Source organism: Lonchura striata, chromosome 2 (assembly GCF_050655825.1).
Source record: "Lonchura striata isolate lonStrDom1 chromosome 2, ASM5065582v1, whole genome shotgun sequence".
In the NCBI taxonomy this organism is placed as follows: Eukaryota; Metazoa; Chordata; class Aves; order Passeriformes; family Estrildidae; genus Lonchura; species Lonchura striata.
Genome location: NC_140704.1, coordinates 50,499,150 through 50,524,645, shown reverse-complemented (window position 1 = coordinate 50,524,645; position 25,496 = coordinate 50,499,150). Strand labels below are relative to the sequence as shown.

Below are 25,496 nucleotides of genomic sequence, written 5' to 3'. Positions count from 1 at the left end.
TATTATTTTACAAATTAAAATAAAGAAGAAAATTATTCCTCTGATGTTGTTGCAACTCTGCACATGATATTAATAAATGTTTTGCTATTAGCAAAATAAAAGGCATAATATGAGCTTTTATCACCAAAATGGATGCAGTACAGAGTAATTTTTAAAAATAGAATATATTTTCTTAATGGAGAGAAAGGATAAGGATCTCAGTACTGTTTGAAATAGATGCATTAAAGAAAAATATAATTATCTTTTAACTTTGCTAAAACAGAAAATGCCACATACACCTTGAATCAGCTGTATATTAGATTTCAAAAGTCATCTCTCAATATTTCACAATTCTGTGCTTCTCCTTGTTGAAAGAAAGGCAGAAAAATTAAATACATGTACTAGGACAGATTGAGCAGTAGTGACAGCTTATATTCACGTATGGCAATGGTGCTATCAGAGCTCGTGTGGTATCTTGAGCAAGGTATGATTTGCAGAAGCACTTGGAAACAGTGTCTAAACAATGAGGCAGATAGGGAAGAGTCCTTTTTCTAAGGATTGAGTCAATATCACATTGACACAAATAAGAGGGTAGTATATCTCCCTCTAATTGTTATTTTTCTAGGCAATTTGCATATGGAAAAGGCTCAAAAAACTATTTCTGACTATTCATAAAACTTCAGTTGCAATGGCTGATATAATTTTTTACTTTCAATAATTTTGTTCCTTTTTATGAAAGTTCATTAGCTTCACTTATAATTTTTTGTAGAAAATTATCAAAATGCACAGTGATTTTACCACTCAAGAAAGAAAGAATATTTCAGACTGCTTTATTAACAGTTTTGATCTTTGAGAAATCACCACCATTTGGGTTGAGACCATCTTCTTATAAATTCCTGTAGAGTGGGAATTCAGGTTTGAAATTTTGAGCAGATGGAAAAGTGTATAGAGGAAAATCAGGTTTAGCCTGGATAGAAAACACTAGGGAAGAATCTTCAGTCTGAATATATTCCTGAATGGATTTTTTCCTGCCAATCTCAAAAAAAAGAACCTTATAAAAACCAAGCAAGCTAAAAACCCCAAACCACACCAACAGCACTACAAAAAACAAACTGGTAGAAATGTAAAAAAATGTAACAAGAGAAAAAAGTGTGCAGTCTTCAGATTCTGTAGCAGTCCAGGAGCTGAGCCCAAGTGGGTGTTACAAACATCAGGAGCAGCCAGCAAAGGTTGACTGTTGACAATCATTAAGGGAGCTGGACTTCAGAACTACTTTATTTACTCTCTGGAGCCAGATAGTTTTTTAATTGTTGTTGGGGTTTTTTAGGGGTTTTTTTGGGTTTTTTTTTGTTTTTTTTGTTTTTTGTTTTACTTGCTGGGCTAAGACTCCTTAAGGGCCTGAAAGAGCTGGAGGGAGTACACCAGGAGCAGGGCATTTCAAGGGAGATTTTTTTGTCAGAGACACAGACCAGGAGATTTGCAGTTAAAAAACATAGATAGAAAACAGTGAGTAGAATGAAGTAAACATGGGGCTTCTATTTTTTCACAGAGAGCATTTCACTAGTGTTGTTTGCACACCACAAGAACTGAATATACTGAAGCAGAAACTATGTTATACTAATGGCAGAAACTATATTCCCTATAGGATCTCACACAGCAAGCATCTGTAAGACTGGAGGTTCAGCTTTTATCTTTTATGGCTGAAGACTTATCACAGAACAAGATATGTAAGCCAGAATTACATAATTTAATCATCTTGCATGTGCAATCATTTGAGGGAAAAATATTAATCAAGGTAAGCTAGAACACAATGATATAACTTTCAGTAATTCAGCTTTGGCTTCCATCAATTTGTGGGCTCAACTGATGGAAACAGGAGATGACTTAGGTGACTAAAATGCTTAGGCAACTCATTGCTGTTGAAATGTTGTAAATCAGGTGCTGGAATACCTTAATTCCTCTTTCTCTGACATCTCTACTAAGGAAGGATCACAGCAATTGCAAGAAACTGCAGTAATGAGCTTGTATTTTAAAGTGATGTAAATGCTATTCAATCACAGTCAGTAAAACCTTGCTATTTGTGATCTGGCCATCATTTATATCTTGGATAATAATCTACTAATCAGGGCTCAATTGCTCAGCACAGACACTGCAGAGGTAGTATTTGTTCTCCATTAACTAGACACTTGCTAGCTCTTGCCAGAGATATGACCTGATTTGTCAGGAAAACCCCAGTGCTGCAATGCATAAACATACAATAAGAGATTTGTGTCGTGGTACTTGCAAAGGTGATGTGAGGAAAGGGAGATCTCTCTACTCTCTACTTCATCTTTTGTATGCCACTGTGGTTATTTTGTATGCAAGGGATTTGCATGCCAGGGTGCATCAATCCATTGCCTTGCCTCGCCTCAACTTTCTGCCCAAAAAACAAGAAAACACCTCATGGAGAAGAAGCTGCTTGATGTCTTGAATACAGATGATGTGCACAGAATATTTAAATCTTGTCCCAGTTTTGTTTAAGATTCCATTAGGATGCAGTTGTGAATGAGCTTTTCTTTGCATATGTAATTAGAAAGCAGAACAGATGGGAAAGGCATAGTTTAAAGTGATGTGTTCATTAAAATAACCAAAGCTGCAAAGTATTTGTTCCCCAACAGTGAATTCAGGATATGAGACTCCTTAGGTTTCTGACTTTTTTTCCTCCACTTTGAGCATGACAACTGTGAATGACAACAATGAGATCTCTTTTGCATCAATTTTTTGTTAGATATCACCACTGTTCCTTAGGGCAAATTGACTGTTCATTCCCTCATATGTGATGTGTGCTCAGTTAAGATATACTAGGAAGCAGTGGGTATTAAGAAGCAGACACTACATCAAGGGATTTATTTTAATTGCATTTACTGTAAAATAGATCTATTGAGATTTAAAAAATAATATAGTGATTTTAATGTTCTTTTTAAAAAGATCTATGTGAACTGTATCCTGATAACTACTGTTATCCCTTGGGTTATTTCTACTTTTAACTTTCATGTTTTTAAATGAAAATGAAATAATTTAAAGAAATATAATTAGGGGATTTTTTTACATATACGGACCCTGTCTACTTTTTTACTGGAAGGCAAGTCTTCTAAAATAAGTCTAACATTGTTCAAAAAAATATTTGAAGGGCTAATCCTTACTCTCCTCCACCAAAATAGAATAAAAATAGTTCTTTTACATAGTTTAAAAATTAAAACCACACACCCTTTATAGGCTTCTTAGCACCTTTCAGCTGCTAACAAGGAAAGCTAATTTGAGGAATGAATATTGGATCTTTCCTGTTTTACCCCTGAAAAATTAGTTTTATTAGATATATTTTATAGTAAGAGAGTCAGAGTTTACTGTCTCCTAATTCTTTCTACCCATCTAGAAAGAGCATAGAGTTTTAACTCATGGAGAACTAGGTCAAAGGTTGGATGTAATTTGCCAGTTTCTAGTAAATATGGTTTGATTTGGGGTAAATTCTAATAGTGAATTCTAGAGAAGAAGATATCTATTTGTCATTTTTGTTCTCTTTTTCTCTCATGCTGCTATTTTCTCAATATTTTTTATCTTCTAAATATCAACCTTTGCTTCTCTTGAAGCTGAATGTTCATTATTTGCCTATCATTGGTGTTTTGCATGGTCTTGTCTGCAAATGCATCTCTGCTGTTATGTGCTAAAAAGAAGAGCTTTTCAAAAATGCAAAAGCAAATCCCTACCCTGAAGATAGGGAATGGATTATAAATCCAAATTTAGCTAGAACAGAAGATGTATACAAGAAATAAACAAATGCATGCTGTTTATGATAAGGAAAGAAATGTTTGTCCATGCCAGTATCAGGAAGAGATTGTATTAATTAGAAGTGAAGCTCTGTAAGAGGAGGAAGTATCTTTTTTGGAGGACTCTATCACGTACATGGTAAACGTGACCCTCCTTCAAAGCAGCCTGAAATGCGAAGTCTGTAGTCATCCAAGTTTTCTGGATAAGCATAACTTTTCCCAATGTGACTAGACCCACTGTAGTGTTCCAGGACTGAAAAAGACCTTAAAGATCATGTAGTTTCAACACTTTCTACAAGAGCAGAAAGCCTTCCTCAACCTGACCTTGAACATTGCCAGGAATGGGGCATCCACAGCCTCTCTGGGTAACTTGCTGCAGTAAAGAATTTTTTCCTAATGTCTAGCCTAAATCTGCTCTCTCAGTTTGAAGCCATTCCCTCTTTCCTTGTCACTACACACCCTTAGAAAAAAGTCTCTCTCCATCTTCCTTGTAGGCTTCCTTCAGGCACTGGAAGACTACATTTAGTTCATCCAAAGCCTTCTCTTTTCAAGGCTGAACAATCCAAATTTTCTCATCCTGACTAGAGAAGATGTGCTTCAGCCCTTAGAGCCTCTTGTGACTTCCTCTGGACTTATTCCTATAATTCCTCATTCTTCCTTTGTTGGGGGCCTCACAGCTGGAAGCATCTTATTTTCTCTGAGTAATGTCTTTATCTACACTGTATTATAAAATGGACAGAGGAAGACAAGGCAAAAATTTAAACGTCCGTTGATGTCCTGCTTAACTACAATAGTAATAAAGAGTGCCGGTAGATTTATGCCATTTAGGAGTTTGGGTCTCTTATATTGTTTTCTAGGGACTGTAGAAAATGGCTGCCTATATTTTCTCTGAAGTGCAGAATGATTTCAGTATTTCAAAGATTTCTTTTTGGTCTTGATTTATCTTTTATGTAGCAGAATGACAAGCAATGTCTTGGAAAATAGCAAGGTGTCAAACGGTATTGATTTCATGCTATGGCAGTGACCTAGAAAGTGCTATTTCTCATTGACAGATTATGTTGTGGTTTTCCCATAAAAATGAGATGATTCAAGCTCTAGGAATGTTTCACGCTATTATTACATAATTATTAAAAAAACCCATTTTTTTTTTCCTTGCTAAAAGGCTATAGAATTGTTCTATTATTAGATAAAATAATCCACTGAATTGTATCTACCCCAAAACCTACATATTACATCTATAAATTGCTTTCTAATAAAATTTCTGAGTAAGGATCCTCTTTTTTAATTCATGTCATTGAAACTTTTTTTATTACTGATTTGGAAAGAGTAAAATACTAGACTTGCTGCAGTAATGGCATTTTTAATTTTGTGATTTGAAGTAGGGAGTGACAAACAAGTGAGACTAAAACAAGAATGGATTCTTCCTGTGCAAATTAGTGTTTCCAGTTTTCATCATGAATGGAAATGAAAGTCCCAGATTTCAAAAAAATGATTTCTAAATGAAACAGAAGAGATTTTTCAAAATCATCATTGTCCCCTTCTTATAGAGCTGTAAATTCAGTATCCTATGATAGTTCAAATAAAAATATAAAATCTGTGAGCCTACCCCAGCTTTGCTATTTACTGAAAATTCATCATGGGGAATGATGAGAAAATAAAGCTTAACTCATCATGTTGACTGTCTTTGTGTGTCCTAAATGGGAGGTAGCTCACTCCCCAACTTTGAATAGGGAGCTGAAATGTGTAATTAATTAAAAGGAAGAAATTATACATGAAAAAATAGGTCCATGTTGAGTATAAAATTCTCTATACTCCTTGAATTATATTATGCATGTGTCATTCAGAAATAAACTAAGTTTCTCATGCTTCTTTCTATTCCACAGAATGAACTTGTGGAATAAAATGCAATAAAAAAAGGAAACAAGTTGGAATACTTATAAGTTCATATTATAAGTTCATATTTATATTTAGAATAATAATAAAAATATTAAGCCTCTGAATTTCAAGTACTGTTTGTTAGCAATAATTTTTATTTGTTTTAAAATCATTAACAATTTCCACTTTTACAAGTTCTTGGCATTCTGAATATAGTTTTATGGCTTCCCCATAAGACATGTCATGTTTGTTTCAGTAGCTTGGTCAGGAGCAGATCAAATGATTTCTTTAAAAAATAATGCTGTATGAAATCTTTCATAGCTGCCTTTTACAGGAATGCTCTGGCTGACTGTGCTGATTAAACCTATAGGTTTTTATGCACAGGAAAGATTCTTGGATACTCAAAGATATTTGAGCCACATGCTCAGTGATGACTTTACTGTTGCTAACTTGGAGTTCCCTGTTGATGAAAGTTCATGTACAGTCGTTCTTGCTCAAGTTTAAATGAATTGCCCTGTGTGTGGTGTAGAGTGCTATGTGGTACAAACCAGAGTATCTCATTACTCACTTGTTTCATGTCACTGAGTCAAATATTTTGACTGCTGATTGTACAAATATGTTAAATCCCATTAAATTCTGGAACAGCATAAAAATAAAAATAGGAAGCAGATACTGTTTGCAATCAAATTCATTGCACTGTTATTACCTAAAAGCTCCATAAATGCCCATTACCATTTTAAGGAAAGTTAATTGTATTTATATGCATGTGTTTAGTATCTTTAAAACAATTTTTTTGTTCTAATCTCCTCCTAATTTGTAAGTCAATTGATTTCATTATATATTGCGCTATTTCTCATTAAAAGACAGTAGATGAAATAAAGGGAACATTGTAGGAAAAAACATTCATCCAGTACCTATTTTTCTGACATAGTAAAAAGTGAAAATAATAAATGTAATAAAATTCAGGATATAGCCAATAACTATTAAAAATGAACAGTTTACACCAAAGTGTGAATAATAACTCTGAATAGCAGTTATTCAACAATATTAGTACACCACTCTAGTTCCAGTGTGACATAATGTTACCTGTAATCTACTAACATGCTGTTATTTTGCTCCTTCACTAAAGATAATTCATTATTCTTTCATAATGTATTGGCCATAAAGTTCTGTTTATTTCAAAAATAATGCAATACTATGGAAATTAGGTTTGATTTCTGAATTCCTCACTCCTTCAAAAATGCAAAATATGTAATTAAAAGTAACTCCTCTATTCCCAATCTAGTATAAAACCAAATTCTGAATTCCAATGAAGAAGCAGGGTTTTATTCAGCAAAATATTTAATGATATTAAGAACTGTGAGTGTATGCACATTTATGGGGATGTGAGACTTTTGTATCTACTTAGATTGAATGGAGATACAAATGTACTTAAATTCCTCCAGTTAATTCAGGGTGTTTTCAAGATTTCACAGTGGGGAAATTTGTACTTAATCCAACATTTTCATAACTTATTTATAGCATGTTCTTGAAATACTTTGAAGGAGAAAAAAAGGATCCTTGAACCACTAAAGGTTACATGTATCAGCAACAAAACTAACAAAGTAGGCATCTCCCCCAAATTGCACAGCTTGGTGAATCAAAGTGGAAGAGGACAAATTTAATTGATGTTCACAGGCTGCTTCTGATGGCTGCCCTGCCTGCTCAGGCTGACCACCATTCCTTTGCCATGCTGACCTGCTAAGCAGCACATTCAGCTGTAACGTAGCATGTTTCTCCTTCGTCCTTTTGACTAGTTATTTCTTTACTTGCTTGGAAAAGCCAGAAGGGAAACCTGTAACTGAGATACAGAATAATATTGTTTGCTGCTCTTTGCAACATTAACTAAAAATCTTGTCTCTTGCTTATTAGAAATGGTTATAAGGCAGTCTGTCTTGCAAAACTTGTGTTTGCATCTCATGGCCTAGATGTGACTGTTGTGTCACATCTCTCTAACTTTTCTTAAGCATGATGTAAAAATACTTTCTAACTCTTCTTACATAAAAAACAACTGAGGAAAGGAATACCAGCACTTCATTTTTACAAAAATTTCAAAGGACTTGTAGGTAATGACTATTTGAAACATAGTTGAAATTTACAATGACTGCTTATCAACTACAGAAGGCCAAAGCCTTGTCTAAGTAATATGAATGTACTAAATAAAAAAGCTATTTCTTGTTATGCTTCAAAGCCTTTACCTTTAAATGTGTTTAACAAAATCTCCTGGTTTAATATAAATCTCCTGCATTATGGTAAAAACTATAATATCTATTCTAACCTTCATAGCATTGTAGTATGTTACACTTTTTCAACAATTGCATTGATGAAGGAAATTTTATTGATTGACTGTTTAATTTTGTCTTTCATAAAAATTTTTAAAATGCTCATATCTGAACCTTATTTTTTTTGGTAGCCACAAAAGGGTTTTTTAAAAAAGATGGCTTTTGCATAGTGCCAGCTTCTTATCTTTTGCATGCCATCAGTCACAGATATGTCAGTTTAATGGGAATATTAGGATAGGGAGAGAAGATATCACCTCTGCTATTAGGACAAATATGTAGAGATAACTCTTCCGTCTCCATGCATAGTAGTTATGAGGAAGCTGCATTCTGTTTTGAATGATCAGTCTGCAAAACTAGATCAAGTTTGAATTTGGGAATGTGTAGGAATATTTTACCTGCAAGTGCTTTTCAGGAAGGGTGTTTTTTGGGGTTTATTTGTTTTAAATAGCATTAACTATTCCCTACAGCTAAAATATCGTGTTTATTTTCCTGGGTAGAGTAAGGAGAAAGCATCTATTGTAAATCCTGAGAATTTTAACAACTTAGTTGTCATTGGTGTAGTGCTACACTTTTAATTACAATGAAAGGCAACCACATGAGGCATCATCCTGTTGATATGATGACATTAAAATATCCAATGACCTGCAAACTTAACACCTCTAGCAACTGAATGAGTTTTAGGGTTGTCTAAGACTGAGGCAATGCTGCCGCCTAATGATGGGAGTATATAAGATGCAGTATAGCAATGTTGCTTGTTTGGCAAGCTGGCAAGGCTTGTGACATCAATTGAAGACTATAAGTGAAATTAAAAGCAATAAAAATTGGCCCATGGACTAGACTACATGATTTGATGGTGTGCCAAGACATTTATTTCTCAAAGCTAAAAGCAAAATAAAACCCCTGTAAATCACATCAAGTCTGCAAACATTTTGCTTTCTGTGTATTAATGTCTGTTATGATATAAAGGGAATGATACTCCACTTTTTCCCTATTTTGATAAATGAGGGTTTTTATTTCATGTATTTCCTAATGCTTACCATTATAATAGCTATATCATTATAATATCTTTCTGAGAAATTTTAGTATTCTCTGAAGAATCCTAATACAGTTTTCCCCTAAATATTTTTATTTCAGGATAAGAAATTGCATTAATGTCTCAATACAACATTGATCTATGCATCACTGGCCTTCTTTATTTAGAACAGTTTAATGTAATCTAGTGGCTGAGAAGAATATTAATAGTATTACTGTCGAGTTAATTCATAGACCCATAAAGAGCAATAACACTTGTGTAAGGCATCTGCCAATGTAATCTGTGACAGCTTGTACAACCAGCAGATCAAAACTGAATCTAGCCCTGCAGTACCTGCTCCTTTCTCAATTCTTCTGATAGATCTTTCAGTCTGTGCTTCATAGTGAAACATAAAAAAGCAGAGAACTTGCTCTTATTTCCTCACTTTTTATCTATATTATCTCTTCAACTTGAAATGTTAATGAAAAAGCATAGAAAATAAAAAAAAAATAATGATTTAATGATTACAATAGAATTAATGTAAAATTGGTCAACCCTTGAAAAATTATAATTTGGCAAAAAGTAATAAACTGTAATTAAAGCATTATGAAGGCATTGATTGGTTCGCAGGCATCCCATTAAGGCATTATAATGATATTAAAAATATGATTAAGGCAATAGATTTAATGTACTTAAAGCCTGTGCTAACATTTGTTCTGGGTTTTTTTTTTTTTTTTTTTTTTTTTTTTTAATGGGAACTCATATTTCTTTTGTATGTGTTCAAATTTTTTTTATATCCTATTCCTCTCAGCTGGGCTGACTTTCAGCAATCAGCATCTTCACAATGAGTTCACATCAAAGCAACAGCCTGAGATCTAAATCTCCCTTCTGCTTCTTCACAACAGGTGCAGGAGGCTGGTCTCCATCAGACAGTGATCATTACCAATGGCTGCAAGTGGATTTTGGGAACAGGAAGCAGATCAGTGCTATTGCAACTCAAGGCAGGTACAGCAGCTCTGACTGGGTTACTCAATATCGGATGCTCTATAGCGATACAGGGAGAAACTGGAAACCATACCACCAAGATGGAAACATTTGGGTAAGTAATTGCTATGAAATGGAGGTGTGTGCTGTAATGATGTTTATTGTCAGTGATTTTTTTTTTTTTTTTTTTTTTTTTTGAGTCCTATGACTTGTACAACCCTTCAATGTTTCTATCAGGACAGAACAGAGCTTTGCTAAAAACACAGTTATTTAGGATGCAGCTGCTGTCAGGAGGGCTATCCCCAGATTAGAAAACCCATTTCATGATGAGAATATTTAGCAGAACATGCAAATTTGTTTTTGGTTGCTAGTATTGCTCAATGGTCCTCTTATGCTTTGTCTCTCCTTTTAACTAATTTCATGGCATGAGATAAAATAGTGATTTTGAAAAGTCTTTTGTTAAAATTTTGGAAGGTAATTTCTCCTTGTGTGTACGTGTGCTGGAGAGCAATTTTATCATGTATATAGTGTTTTCCATACTGGTGCTACAGGGATGTGTTTGTTTTAGCTGGGATGGCTATGAGAATTTTATTCACAGTAGCTAATTTGGGGATGTGTTTTGGGTTTTGCTGGGAAGAGCATTGCTCATTCAGGGATGTTTTCCTTATTGGTGAGCAGTGCTTGCACAGCCTGAAGGCCTTTTCTACTTCTCACCCTTCTCCAGCAAGTAGGCTGTGGGTGCACAAGGAACTGTGAGAGGGCACAGCCAGGACAGCCGACTCCAGCTGACCACTGGGGTATCCCTTGCCATAAGGAGTAATGCTCAATGTGTAATACTGGGGAACGGGGAAAGAGTAATGACATTTTGTGTTCCAAGTCACTGTTACATGTGATGGAGTCCTGTTTTCCTTGGGATGGCAAGAAGGCTGCCTGCCTGTGGGAAGTGGTGGATGGGTTCCTTTATGACTTTGCTTGAGTGTGGCTTTTGCTTTACCTATGAAACTGGTTGTATCTCAACCCATGAGTTTTCTCATTTTTCCTGTTCTCTCCCTCATCCCACCGTGGGGGAGTGAACAGCTGTGTGTTGCTTAGCTGCTGCCTGAGGTTAAGCCATGACAATGGGTATTTATGCTATAAGAATTTTAGGAAAAAGCATATAATTTGGCGTTGTTTTTTACATTTTTTTCATGGATAAACCACTAATTTCATTCTTGTTGAAAACACTAGCCTTCCATTCTTCTGACAAAAAAATGATAGCTATTACTTAACATGCCTATATTCATAACATTTCTTTCAGATGATATTCTTTCTCAAAAGTATACTTTGAAAACAGAAAAACATTATTCTTTCTGAAACCAAATTAAGCGATTAGCTGTTATGTCAAACTAGACAAGATTTAACACCATGATATTTTAGATTCACATTTTTGCCAGGTGCTGCTTTTATTAAGGTCTGTTATTAAAAATGAATGTCAAATGTAGAGCATAAGGTGAATGATTTTTATCTGTATAAGAGAAACTCAGCTAATATGTGGAAAGTGTAGAAACAGTCATTTTTTATTACAGTATTGATTTATTGAAAAAATCTCTTCCATGTGCCAGATGGGATTCTGAAACAGGGAAAATTTAAAGCTAGAGAGGTAGACAACCTTGAAGAGAAAAAATACTGGATTTTCTTTAGGTTCCTTAGAACTTGGATATGAATACGATTCATCAGAGTAGGGGATAACTTATGCTTAAGCTTGATGAATATAAAAATTTCTCTTTTAAGAGAATTTCTCTTAATTTCTCTTACTGTAAAATTTCTCTTACTGTAAACACGAAATGCTATAAATATTTTTATATATCTACTCTAAATGTATAAAAGCTTCTCCAACAACTACTGTTGAAATCACCAAGAATGGGAGAGAGCTTTGCAGCTGACTGAGTGAATAAAATATATAAAGCAGAATAGTTAGGCTGAGGAAAAATATGTTCCTAATAACTTTTGGTGACGCCTAGTTTGGTTGATTTAGTTACAACTGTGTCCGTTTGTTTTCAAAGCAGACCAGCTTTCAGAGTGAGGGATTTGTAGCAAGTCTTTATTCTTATACTGTCACTTAATACAAAAATATTGATAGCTCCTTCATGCAAGAGCATTTCCTTTTTCTCTTTATTAGCATTTATGTATACTTGGTGGATTCAGGGGAATGCTACTGGTCTGTTACTGACCATTGACATCACTTGCAAGAGTGTGAATAGCAATGCAGATCTGCTGTTTTTATTTGGCATGCTGTCTTTAGATATATGTTAGCAAGCTGATTGCTACAATACTGCTATTGTTCATGTGCTAAAATTTTTATCCAATATTACAAAAGCAGATTGAAAAATAAATGCTACCTTATCCCTGCTTTCTTTTAAAAGTGGGTTATTACCAAAAAAATAAAAAGGCCACAGTTCTTGACTCTAATTCTAGTTTGCCTAAAATAGTATTGCTTTGGTGGTTAAATGACATCTCATCTTTGGTTTTATCCTGAAAACACTGTTTATTAGTTATTAATGAATATTCATGGTAATATGTTCCCAAAACAGGGGAGATGCCTGAGCATGGAGAAATTCTGTGGTCCTGTTGTAGTGGTAGGTTTACAAGGAGACAGACTTCCCTGATGTGAAAACAGAATGGTGCAGATTTTCCATCAAATTTTCCATTTAGTGTCAATTTGTATAAGAAATTAAAACCAGCAGTAGCTGTTAGGACCAGATTAGACTACATAAGCCAAGGGTCTATCATAGACACGTGATACTCATAAAATCAGATTCTTCCTGACTGAAATTACTGTGGAGATCTTAAAAACCTCATGATTCTGATGCCCTTAGAAATCTTTTTAGAAAAAATGTATTGTTTACCTTTACATTTGTATCTTTTCAGAGATTTATCCACAAGAGAAATGCAGTCTCTGTTTAAAAGCCCTCTTCCATCATCCTTATGCCTGAATGTCATTGTTTTCTGACGACAGTAAATTTAAAATTAAATGCAAAAGCAAATTAAAAGTGGAAAAGAGAAGTGCAAAGTTCAACAGTATTTAACACTAAAGTAGTTATGATATCAATTGACTCAGAGGATGACATATGAGAAACAAAGGGAAATAAAGCTAAATAGATGAATTGGAGAGAGAGAAAAGGAGAAATAATTTGCAATACAGATCTAGTCAGGAACAAACCGTTATAATCTGCATAAAAGGCTGAAGTGAACTCTTCTGTATGCGTTAGTCAGGGAGGAAAAGGAGTTCTATAATTACCTCCTAAGTAGGAGAGAAATCAAAAGGCTCGCAGGAAGTCTGTGATGGGGAAAGTGCTTTCAAGGTGAATTTAGAGTAAGCTTCCCAGTTCTGTGAAATAGATTTTGTGACCCCACCCCTCCTGGGCTTTTGGATATTTTCAATTTTCATGAATTTTAATAAGATGAGTGAATGTGGCCTCTTTCCATAAAATGCCTAGCAACTAGAGAATTTTGATCACCTCTCTTACCTTCACTCTTACAGTCTGAGATTCTAATTTTGATAGGTCATGAGTCTTCCCTTTATATGTCAATCCACTGGGGTGTTTCATGTACACAAAAACAACTCACTTTGTTTAGGTATAGATGCTCATTTTAGTTTCTGTATCAATGATATTTATCTGATGAACACATACCAGACAAATTCCACATATAATGGTGTTTCTATTTGCTAACTCAGATATAGATGATATAAATATCTTACGTTAAGCATAATGCAAATATGCTCTATAGCTACATTACATCTTCTGAAGCATTGAGACACAAATTTTATGCATCAGTGGCAGAAGCTCTGCATGTCTAACATTAAAATCTTTCCTAGAGGAAGTTGGAAGATCCTTGCTAGAATTTGAAGAGATCTTATGAAGTATTGTCTTCTAAAATTTGATTACTCTAATAGAACTTGATATCAGCTCTCAGCCATCTCTTCATTTTATTCTTAGCAATATCAAAGTCACAGAATCAGAGAATAAGCTGCGTTGGAAGGGACCCATGAGGGTCATAGAGTCCAACTCCTTGCCCTGCACAGTACCATCCCCAAGAGCCATACCATATACCCCAGAGTATTTTCCAAATGCTTCTTGAACTCTGTGAGGGCTGGTGCTGTGACCTCTTCCCTGGGCAGCCTGTTCCACTACCTGACCATCTTTTTTTAATATCCAACCTAAATCTACCCTGACACAACTTCAGTCTATTCCCTGGGGTCCTGTCACTGTTCACTACAGAACAGAGATCATCATCTGCCTCCCTCTTCCCCTCACAAGAAATCTGTAGGTTGCAATGAGGTCTCCCCTCAGTCTTTTCTGTGCAAAACAGACCAAGCGACTTCAGCCGCTCCTCATTCAGCTTCCCCTCAAGGCCTTTCACCATCTTAGTTGGTCTCCTTTGGACATTGTCTAATACTTTCATCTTTCTTGTATTGTGGCACCCGAAACTGCCCCCACCAGTCAAGATGAGGCAGCCTCAGTGCAGAGCAGAGCAGGACAATCCCCTCCCTTGCCCAGCTGGTGATGCTGTGCCTGACGCCCCCCAGGACAGGCTTGGCCCTCCTGCCTACCAGGGTACTGCTGGCTAATGTTTAGCAGGACCCCCAGGTTCCTTTCTGCAGTGCTGCTTTCCAGCATTTCATTGCCCAGCCTGTCCATGGGTCCCGGGTTATTCCATCCCAGGTACAAAATCCAGCACTTTCCTCTGATAAACTTCATATGGTTGATGATTTCCCAGCCCTCTGATTTGTCCAAGTCTCTCAGCAGGGCCTCTATGCCTTCCTTGGAGTCAACAGCTCCTCTCAGTTTTGCGTCATCTGTGAACTTGCTTAGTATCCGTTCTAGTCCTGTGTCCAAGTCATTTATGAAGATGTTGAAGAGCATAGGTCCAAGGATGGAGCCCTGCAGAACCCCACTAGTGACAGCTCACCAGTCTGATGTCACCCCATTGACTGTAACCCTTTGTGCCCAACCCATAATGTGCTCACCTGTCACATAATGTATTTATCCAGCTGTGGGCTGCACATTTGTCCAGAAGAATACCAAAAAGTATCAAATGTTTTACAAAAATCTGAAAATATTATGGTAATTTTGAGTTTAAAAAAAAAAAAAAAAAAGGGAAAGAGAGTGTAGACTCTGCCCATGTCCTCCAAATTATATTCTGTACCTGATTCTTATCTTCAACCTCAGTGGATATCAGTGGAGCTGCAAAGATGTAAATGAAAGCAGGTTTTGTTTATTACAGAAAATTTAGACATTGACAAAGTGGCCGCTGCTACAATTTAAAGCAGTTATGTATTTCTGATATTGTTGTTTTCTTTCAGTTTTAATTAAACTTAGAGTGTATTATGTGTAACATCTGCTTTAGTATTATTTTTGTTGTTGAAAAAATATTGAATGAGTACAGTTTTCACTCTGAATAATGATTTTTGAAATGGAATTTAATTTATATACTTACTTACTAGCTTTAAAACCTTTTTTTAAAGATTTTAATACTTCTGAGTCTCTTCTCTGTTTTAGGTGAAATAGGCAAGAATCCCCTGAGTTAACTGTAACATGAACTTTGCATTTCTCTGGGAAATGATGAATAAACTACTGTTTGAGCACTATGTTCTCTCCATTTACGTGAAGAGAATTTGCATGGTTCCCCTTGGTATTGAAGGAAGTTGCTACAGCAAAGTGGGTTTAGCTTTTACAGGAAAACAAGCTCTCAGCATTTCAGAATATTTTGCTACAGGATTGAGCCAAAAGTCACTGTGAAAGAAGCTCAAGTGAGTTAGATAATTAACTTTTCCAAGCTGTGCGAGACTTCAGATGTTTGGTACTCTTGGGTGCCTTTGGAAATACCAACTATCAGGCAGGCCTAAAGTAACATTTAATGACTAGATAGATATAAGGAAATCATATGCAGCTCTACCTAGCTGAAATTATGTGGGAGCCATCTGCTCAGAGTTTCTGTTCATACTGACATGCATTTTCTGGTGAGATTATTCCAAGAAAAAGTTGCAAGACTTATCACATTCCCCAGTCCCTTTCACCTGCTCTACAAAGCAACATTTTCAGCTAACAAAAGACTTAGTGCATACATGTTAGAGTGCAATGATTTGTGCATAGCAACTACAGTTGAAGAGGAATAAATCCTAGCATCTACCTGCTATGTTAGGGCATGCGAGAATTACTTGCTTTGTGAAATCTGCCATTAATTTTTCCCCCAAGAGGCAACTTTATGTTCATGACCCTCAACTTAATATTAATGAAGGATGATATGAAACAGTTATTGAGTTTGTTATTTAATGCTGTTTTCCTTTTTTTGTGTTTACTTAAGATCTTATCTGGCAACTTACATCATAGAAAGATTTACTAGGTTAATGGACTTATAGGCCTGGAAATTTTGTCATTTTTTAAGTACTTCTATTGAATTACATTATTTTATTAAACCAATTTAGTTTACATGGTGTTATACTTTTTTATACTTATGGGAACATTTAGAAAACATGAAATGTGTTTAGAATGCTCTGTGGCCTGCCATTTGTTGTCTCTGGGCTGCTACTAGAATATCAGATACTATGCAGACCTATTTAAACACAACAAAATGGTTTGGTATATTAATCACTGCAAAGGTTTTGGCTAGTATTTATAAGTCTTTTGGGAAGGTTGTTTTCTATGTAATGACTCCCTGACTTATCCTATCTGGAAGGATTTTGTTTGGTATCTTGCTGTCTCCTTAGCAATGTCTCAAGGTCATATTCACTGGCTTTTAATTCTCTGCATAATTTATTGCTAGAAAAGGCTTTTTTGTTGTTGTTCTGGTTTTTTGTTGTTTGTTTTTTTTTAATATTATTTAAAAGTTTGGTTTTTTTTAAATCATGGTGGGGGTAGCAAGAGGGAAAATTAATTTTTCTTCTGGAATTTCCTGTGTGACTTTTGTTAATTTCATCATGCCTTACCCTGCCTGGATGCTATGCCTCTGAGTACCGGTCTCCCATAACTTTATCTTATAAAGATTGCTCCATTCACTTGCAAAAGCCAATATCACCTTTATGGGTGTATTGAGAGAACAAGGAGTCATAACTCCCACCCAAGTCACTTTGTCTCAGCATTTAGTGGACATTGCTGACCTATATATTGAGGGCCTCTGACTGAAAGGGTATGGACACAGAAAAATATTTCTTTTGCTGTAGTGAACCTAAATTCTCTTATAGAGCTAATGTAATAGTCTCCACTATTATGTCAAATAAATATGATAAAAGTTTTGACAGGACACCTTTAGAAATTCAGGCAGTGAAATGGAATTTTTAGAAACCCTGAAGAAAAGAAAGTTGCAGATAAGCATCAGTGCTATCTGGATGAAGCCTGTTTCCTAATCTACTCTTCTCCATGTGAAATCTGTTGAGAGAAACTGTGAAGATTTTGAAATGCATTTAGAGAAACATTCTTAGGGTTATCTAAAATATCATGGCAAAATATATCTATGCCAAATGCTGTCACAGCCACAGACTGTATTTGTATTAAAATGTCAGAAGATCTGATAGCCTTTTAAATGTTGGGATACTAAGATTAACACCAAACTGGGCTAAACAGTAATGCTAGCTTAAACTACTGACTTTTTAAAAAAATTAGGTACTTATGTGTCTCTAACTATTAATTTATTTTCTGTATGAAGCTATATTCTGCCTAGAATACCTTCAAAATATATTTTTGCTTAGAATCTTTGAAATAATATTTTTTGCAGGAAGACCTTTATTATTTTTAGCAGAAACATGTGGTTGTGAGTTTGCTTATAACTTTAAATAACATATTTAAATGGAAAATAAACTGGCATTAGATTCAATCTAAGGTGCTATTTCTATTATTGAAAGAAAGATTCTATAGTTGTGTTAGGCTATCTCCAGAGGCACAAGCAGAATAACTTTTAATCTATCACAGAGTATGCTAGGTAGAGAGAAGACAAAATTGCTTCTGGTGTGGTGGCAGACAGCATCCCAGCCCTCCCCCGATTCTGAACAAGCCATTAAAAAAACTGGGATAACATATGAGAGGTATGCAGTCTGATAGAACATTTCCATTCTACAGGATTATTTTCTAATCTGTTGTTTTTAGCCTGAGGACTACTTGTCTGTTTATGTTAAACCATCCAATTTTAAACACAGATATCTAAAGGCAGGCACCTAAATCCAGTTTTTAGCTCTCACATGGCTTGGTTTTCAAATACCTGAGTGTCATCATCTCATAATGAATACAATGCACAGGTCCCTAAACCAGCCCAAAAGACTACCTGGTGTACTTAATCAGGTCAGCTATGACAATAGTCATCATCATGGCTCCATGGCATCACATCTAGGCTAACATATCTTTGTTGAGTGCATCAATAGTCTCTTAAAAATCCTAGTGTAGTTATCTAGGTCACCCTTAATCCTCTCCAGGAAGTCTGAACACATGCTTAGATGATAGAACCAGAGATGAATTTTCAAAGATTATACATTTTTGCAGGTTCTCTAGAAATACTGTTGAATGTCTAGCTTAAGTCTACTGAATATGACCAAATAAAATGGACTGTAGTGATTTCCTTGTGGCTTGTCAGCCCTGTTTTGTTTGGCTACAGTGTATGAATATATAAAATAATTTATGAGACTCTTATAGAAAGGCAGCATATGACCAAAAGTTTGTTTTAGGACACTTTTATTGTTAACAGATACTGATTTTTAATTTTATATCATGTATTAGATAAAAAGGTCACACTAGGGTAGTGTAGCTAATGTCTCATTTGATAAAAGTATGGCTAGAAATAGGAGTTCACTGATCTCCACAGATGTAAAAAAACCTCCAAACAAGTAATGATAAATATATTTGATTTGCTTTAAGTTAAATTAGAAAATGTAGAGTTACAAAGCATGAGTCTTGCTTTTTACTTGGTCATTATATTTTGCTATGTTGAAAGACTTCTGCAATGTATCTGCCTTATGTAATAGCATAACAAGTTCAGGTTGCTGCACCTGAGTCAGAGCAACCCCTGCCATTAACACGGGCTGGGGGATGAACAGGTGGAGAGCTGCTCTGGGGAGAAGGACCTGGGGGATGCTGGTGGGTCGGAGACTGGACATGACCCAGCAATGTGCACTTGCAGCCCAGGAAGCCAAACATGTCCTGGGCTGCCTCCAAAGCAGCGTGGGCAGCAGGGCCAGGGAGGGGATTCTGCACCTCTGCTGAGATCCCACCTGCAGTGCTGCATCCACCTCTGGGGTCTGCAGCACAGAAAGGACATGGACCTGTTGGAGTGAGTCCAGAGGAGGACACCAAGGTGGTTAAGAGGATGGAATACATCTTTTTTGAGGAAAGGCTAAAATATTTGTGTTTATTTAGTCTGGAAAAGGCAAAGCTTCAGGGTGACCTAATTATAGCATTTCAATACCTGAAAGGAGCCTACAAGAAAGATGGAGAGGGACCTTCTACAGGAGCATGTGGTGACAGAACAAGGGGGAATGACATTAAATGGAAAGAGAGTAGGTTTAGATCAGATACTAGGAAAAAAATTCTTTACTATAAGGATGGTGAGGGACTTGAACAGGTTGCCCAGAGAAGACATACTCCATCCTTGGACCTGCTTAAGGCCAGGTTGGATGGAGTTCTGAGAAACCTGGTCTAGTGAAAGATTTACAGCACGGGAGTTGGAACTAGATGAAATGTAAGGATCCTTCTAACCCAAATCATTCTATGATTCTTTGAATACACTTCTATATGTAGCTGTCAAAAATCTGCTCTGCCTAGAACTTCCTTAGTTTATTCCTAGTTTTTCCACCATGAAGCTCAAGAAGTTGCCCAAAGAGGTTTTGAGGGAGCTGAACCAAGCAACATGCTGAGTTACATACAGCTTTTTGATTATGGATGGTGTCTGAGATTTGCCCAAACAGCTAACTGTCGAAATGAAGAGGCAAATCAACTCTAATATAGTCTGTGTTTGATGCATATGGCTTTTATTGATCTTTTTAATTTACAACTGGCTTCAGTTTCTGTGGTGAGATATATCATAGAATATCCCTAAACATTAGGAAACTTCAGATATTAGTTCTACATTCAAGGCAAACCTCATTGGTAGCACAAATAGTTTACATTTTCCTTTCAATAGTGTGTATGAAAAGTTATTTATGTTCTGATCCATTAAACACTCCTGTGCCCAACTTCAAATATTGAAATTAAAGTAATAAAACTAATTTTTTAAAATTGAGTTTACATGGTCAGAGAGCATATTCAAGTGTGTTGGTATAATATTTACAACAAAATAAGCAATGGCCTGACTGAAATTCTTTGTGCAGTACCATGTGACATAATAAAAATCTTAGTTAAATGTTAGGCAGGTGTAAAACAGGAAATGTTCTAAACTTTTCTTTACTTGGCCCTGGCAAAAGTGAAACTGTGCACAAAGCTGTGGTTCTTCAGTCTGGTGCTTATTTGATGCATTTTTAAAGAGGTTTTTTGTTCTTCCTTAATTAATTTCCTTTTTAATTAATTATTAATTAATTAAACTGAAAGGTACCCCTATCAGGAGAACTCTTAGGTTGAGACAACTATGCACTGCAAATACAAAAATCCTCTTACTGTGAGATGGTCACAGACAGCACTTTTCTCTCGAATATGCCCTGTAAATATTTGTGTTTGGTGGAATAGGTGGGTTTGTGCTAGCACAGCCTCTTGCTGTACTGCTTCCGTTGCCTGGGAGGTGTGGTGTGAACAGAGAGTAGCTTGTAAAAGTTGTGTCCCATTTTCCCCTTGGCTCATTAGGTGTTATCTCTCTGCTGAAGATGAAGTTAATTACCTGGGAGCAAGTGAATCAATGAGCATTCACTTCAGTGTGTATTTTTGGGCATTTCTATATGTGGAATTGTACTTTTAGCCGCTGGTTCCCCCTAGAGAACTGGTACTTGCTAACTGGGGAGCCTGGAGACTGAGATTTGCAAAAAAAAAAAAAAAAAAAAAAAAAAAAAAAAAAAAAAAAGGTGAGATAAAGTTTTGTGGGGGGCTGACAATTTAAGGCCAAGTGCCTGACTTCAAAATCACACAGTTGTTCAAATAAGATCACAAAAATAAATTTACTTCACAAATATATATGATTTGAAGCCTCCTTAATGCTAAAAAGTTGACTCCTTCCCTTATGAAAATCACTTTCTGTACTTTTTTCCAGTATTGAAAAATAAAATTTAAAAAAAAAAAAGAGTAAAAAGAAGAAAGCACTCTAATTTCTTTGGCAGTGTATAAACTGATGATTTTGAGAGGAGAAATTCATTTTATAGGGAAATTTGACAATGCTGCTGCTGATGCACTGTGTGTCTGTGACTGTATAGATAACTTCAGCCTGAGGGTTCCTAATCTGAACCTTTCAGGAGTGGTAAATTGACATCAAAAATATGAAAAAGTTAGACTTGGGCTAAGAATACTCCATTGTGCGATTTATTAAATTTTCTTCTTTCTGTGTATTCTTTACTTTTTAAAAATATTCTCAACCTCCTTAAGATAGAGAATAGCACATTGCTTATTGGCACATATCTTATTCAGAAAGGTGTATAAAGAAGCCCTTGCCTTTCAGGTGGAAGTTAATTCCTGTTGGGTTCAATAGAAAGCATGAATTAAACCAAAAGCAAATAATATCTTCATTAACATTTCTTAACATTTTCCTGAATAGTGTTGCATTTGTATCAGCATACAGACTGTACTCTTTGAAGAATTTGTAAAAATTGGTTTTATATAACAATTGGTTAAAAAATAATTGCTATTTTAGTTGTGATATTATTTCTCACTCCCTTTTATAATGTATGTTCTTATGCACATAGATTATAAATTAATTTTTACTGCAATCTGTTTTAGTAATTCGAATGAAAATAAAAAATAAACTGCATGAGTTTTCTGAATTGCAATACAGCAATGTTAGATGTAACAAATGTGTTCAAGCAAAGAATTGATATGAATTAATAATGCTGTAACTCTAATTTCTTATCGACAAATAGAGGCAAACTTGCTTTAATTTGTTTCCAGTCTTTCAAATGTATCTGTCACATTGCTTTTACATACATAAATTTAACTAAATTGACATCATAGGAACATACAAAATTATAATAGGATTTTTATTTGTGCAATTACAGATAAAACTGGTTCATGCTGATCTTAAAAACCTAATGTGGAACCATTCCTCCCAACTCTACTTGACTTCAGCACAAAATACCACGACAAGGAAATAAGTCTTGACTACTCTAGCTATAAAGTCTTGTCTTAGCTAAGGTTTAAGCCAGTTTGAATGTGCTTGGTGATATCCTTACCAATCATGATCAGCTGAAAATTATAATTTTTGTTTTTCAATACTGGCACAAAAGTCACTGACTATACTGGATGCTGGGTTGTGTTGGATGCTTGTTTTAATTAGCATGTTTTCCAGTGTGCTTAAAGATATGCTTGGTGAGCACTTGTCTGTGGATTCATCCTAATGAGACCACCCACAGGAAGAAATCCTTCCTTTTTGGAGGATTAGATGCACCATCAAAATCTTAGGAAGTGTCAAGATAATTCTTTTGTAAACTGTTTTTTCAGAGTATTGTTCTGACTTTGTTTTGCAAATTCAGAAAACTATAAAGTATAATAGGTTTCTTACTCCCTGGTCCAACCACTGAAAATACTAGAAGAAAGCTTATACAATGAATTACTATTATCCTGAAGTTAGTTTATAATCTAAGCAAGAAAATAAACAAAGTAAATTCTAAGAGGAATTTACTTTACAAAAAAAATAGGAAAGCATATATTTCTAGAAAGACTAACACAGAGACACTTTTCCAAATCTAGCTAATTGCTTATATAGAACAATTTGCAAAGCAAAATACTTTTAAACTTCAAGACACTGACATTGGATGAAGAGGAAAAACAGTCGGTTCAGCTCATCACTTACTTACTTGACCTTAGTTATTTATTTCTTTTGAAATGTTTAGAAAAATGCAAACAGACTCTGATGTGTGACTTTGTTCCCTATACTTTGTTACAGTATTTCAGTGTTAAGGTAGGAAAAGTTGGTGCCAGCCGAGGATAGATTTAGTCTTTTTTTAACAAAAAACTTTTTCAGTTTTATTATCCATGTAATACATTTACTGGAAACCAAGCACTGTTTTGTACACACACTTTTCCTATTCCCGTCAGGCCAGCCTCTTTAATTCATGGCAGATTTTACCAAACTGCCAGAGACACAGGAAAAGAAGGTGGAGAGGAAGAAGAGCACTGTTGGACAAACATACTCAAGATGTGCCTCTCAAAAGCATTATTTTCAAAGCAATGAAGTGTTCATATTCTTAAATCAAGTAAGTCTTTAAGTGCTTAAAGATATAAGGCAAAGCTGCTGACAGCACTGTTGATAAATTTCCTTAGAGAAAATGAGTTCTGGTTGGGAGTAACTGTAACACAGACTTAAGGCTTTTGACACTTAGAAATTATAACTACGAAACTACATATGTTGTTGTTTAGATATAGAAAAGATGGGTCAGATGTTCTTCAGTAGAGGTATGGGACTAGGTTAATATTTAGTTAATGCCAAAACAGTAAAGACAGAGGTCAAATTCTCTCAGTATATTGGGGAAAAAAGGAAATATATCAGCGTTGTATCATGTTAGACACGAAGACCATGAGAATTCTGCAGGTACTACACAGCTAAAACTTTACTATGTGCAGTTTTAAATTAAAAAGTGAAATATGTTTGTTAGCTTAAGGAGAGAGAAGGGAGAGGTAACCCTGTCAGCCTTGAGTGTTTCATCAGTAGAAGCAAGCCAGGAAAGAAATAATTCCTTGTGCGTGAAAGCAGATGTTAATGACAGGTCTCAAGCTGAATTCTCTAAGAGTTTTCTGACATGTTCATGCTGTCTGTGCAAGGTAAAAAAAGAAAAAAAACAAACCAACAAACCTCCCAAAAACCTGAGAGTAAACTAGATCAATACCAAGAGTTTTATTTTGACAATCTTACTAGACAATCTATTGATTAGATCTTTATCCCATATTTCATTCAACTGTGTGCCTAGTGAAGTGCTTTTATCATTGCTTTTGCTGTTTAGCATGAAGTTACTAACAGGTATTTAGTTTGAACTGCTTTCAAATTTATTATTCCATCATTATTTTCAAGGTTAGGTTGATAGAAAACTATTAAATATTGCTCCCTTCCCTTATGAAAACCCAAAGGAGGTAGCTCCAGTCTAGAGCTATTTTGCCACTTCAGAATATAATTCCTTTGAAAACCAAGCACACAAGAGCTCTACAATACAGTTTCTGCCCAGAAATAAGATACTGATAAAACAAAGCCTCTGTCCTTTTTGGGACTTCTCTATCACGATATACCCTGATATAGGTTGCCACTAAAGTGCTGGAGTCCAGCTCATATTATAGCTAGGCTTTCATAATAGAGGTGATTTATTTTTTTTGCTTCAAGACATAAAAAACTGATTCATGGCTTTGTAGCTGTCATTTATACAACATTTTTCCCATCTTTAGACTCCTAATATGTGTAAGGAATATCTTCAGACTGAGAGATAAATACATAATCTTCTTATTCTTAGCATCATGGGCTCTTTAATTAGAACTGGTGAATTAATATATCTGGTGTAAATCCTTTGACATACTATGCATTGGACAATATTTTGTTTTATGTAATGGTGCAGACTGCCTTCCCTCCAGTAGAACTATTGCTGTAAAAGTGGTAAAATCCAAAATTATTGTGATTTAAAAGTATTCAAGTAAGTACTGTTGTCACAGTTTAAAGGTCAAAATGCTTTAGTTGAAATCAGATTTAAAGAATAATTAATTTCTGAACAAGGGATATAAACATCAATATTGTAGTTAGAGCACACAATTTCTATTTATCTAAATACTGCAATTTCTATACAATAACTTTTCACACTTATCATACATGCATATGTAAGGACTGTGAAGGTAAAAAGCTGAAGAAATAAATCAGGTAAAGAGATATCAAAATTGTATCCTATTAGTAACTCATGAAAACATGCCATGTCATACAAAGCAACTGGTTAAAGCAAATCAGACTAAAAAAACACCCTGATATACATCTGTTTTAAAGCACAGCACTGTAGAAAATTTGTGTGTCAACACTGGCCTACTCCCTAGAAGCAGCAGAAAATAAGTGGGTGGTTTGCTCTCTCTCAAGAGATGCTTAAGAGGAGTTCGTGACTTCTTTTGAATAACATTCAACTCTGTGCCTGACTTAGCAAGAGAAGGTAAAACTGTCAGAGGCAAACCATGTTTACTGCTTCTTCCTGATCAAGGCATCTGCATAATGACACCATTTCTTCATCTGGCTATACTTAACCCCTAGTTTGTTTGGTTTGACTTTTTGTTTTGCTTTCTTTTCTTCAGGGGTGTTCTTACACACACTAGAGCCACAGTCTTCTATCAACAAAATCTGCCCTCGCTCTTTCCCCTAGTTTGATCCCACTTTCCTGTTGTCTGCACAAATGATATCAGGTGTAATATG

General features: G+C 35.4%; 1 protein-coding gene across 5 annotated transcripts in view; it reads left to right on the top strand.

Moving 5' to 3' along the window:
- Positions 1-25,496, top strand: part of CNTNAP2 (contactin associated protein 2) — a 1,072,692-nt gene that overhangs the window by 336,551 nt on the left and 710,645 nt on the right. For all 5 annotated transcript variants that reach the window (XM_031503926.3, XM_077786381.2, XM_085573411.1 and 2 more), the window contains one exon: positions 9,896-10,089. In XM_031503926.3, the coding sequence (XP_031359786.2) occupies positions 9,896-10,089 (194 nt within the window). The remainder of the gene's footprint in view (positions 1-9,895; positions 10,090-25,496) is intronic.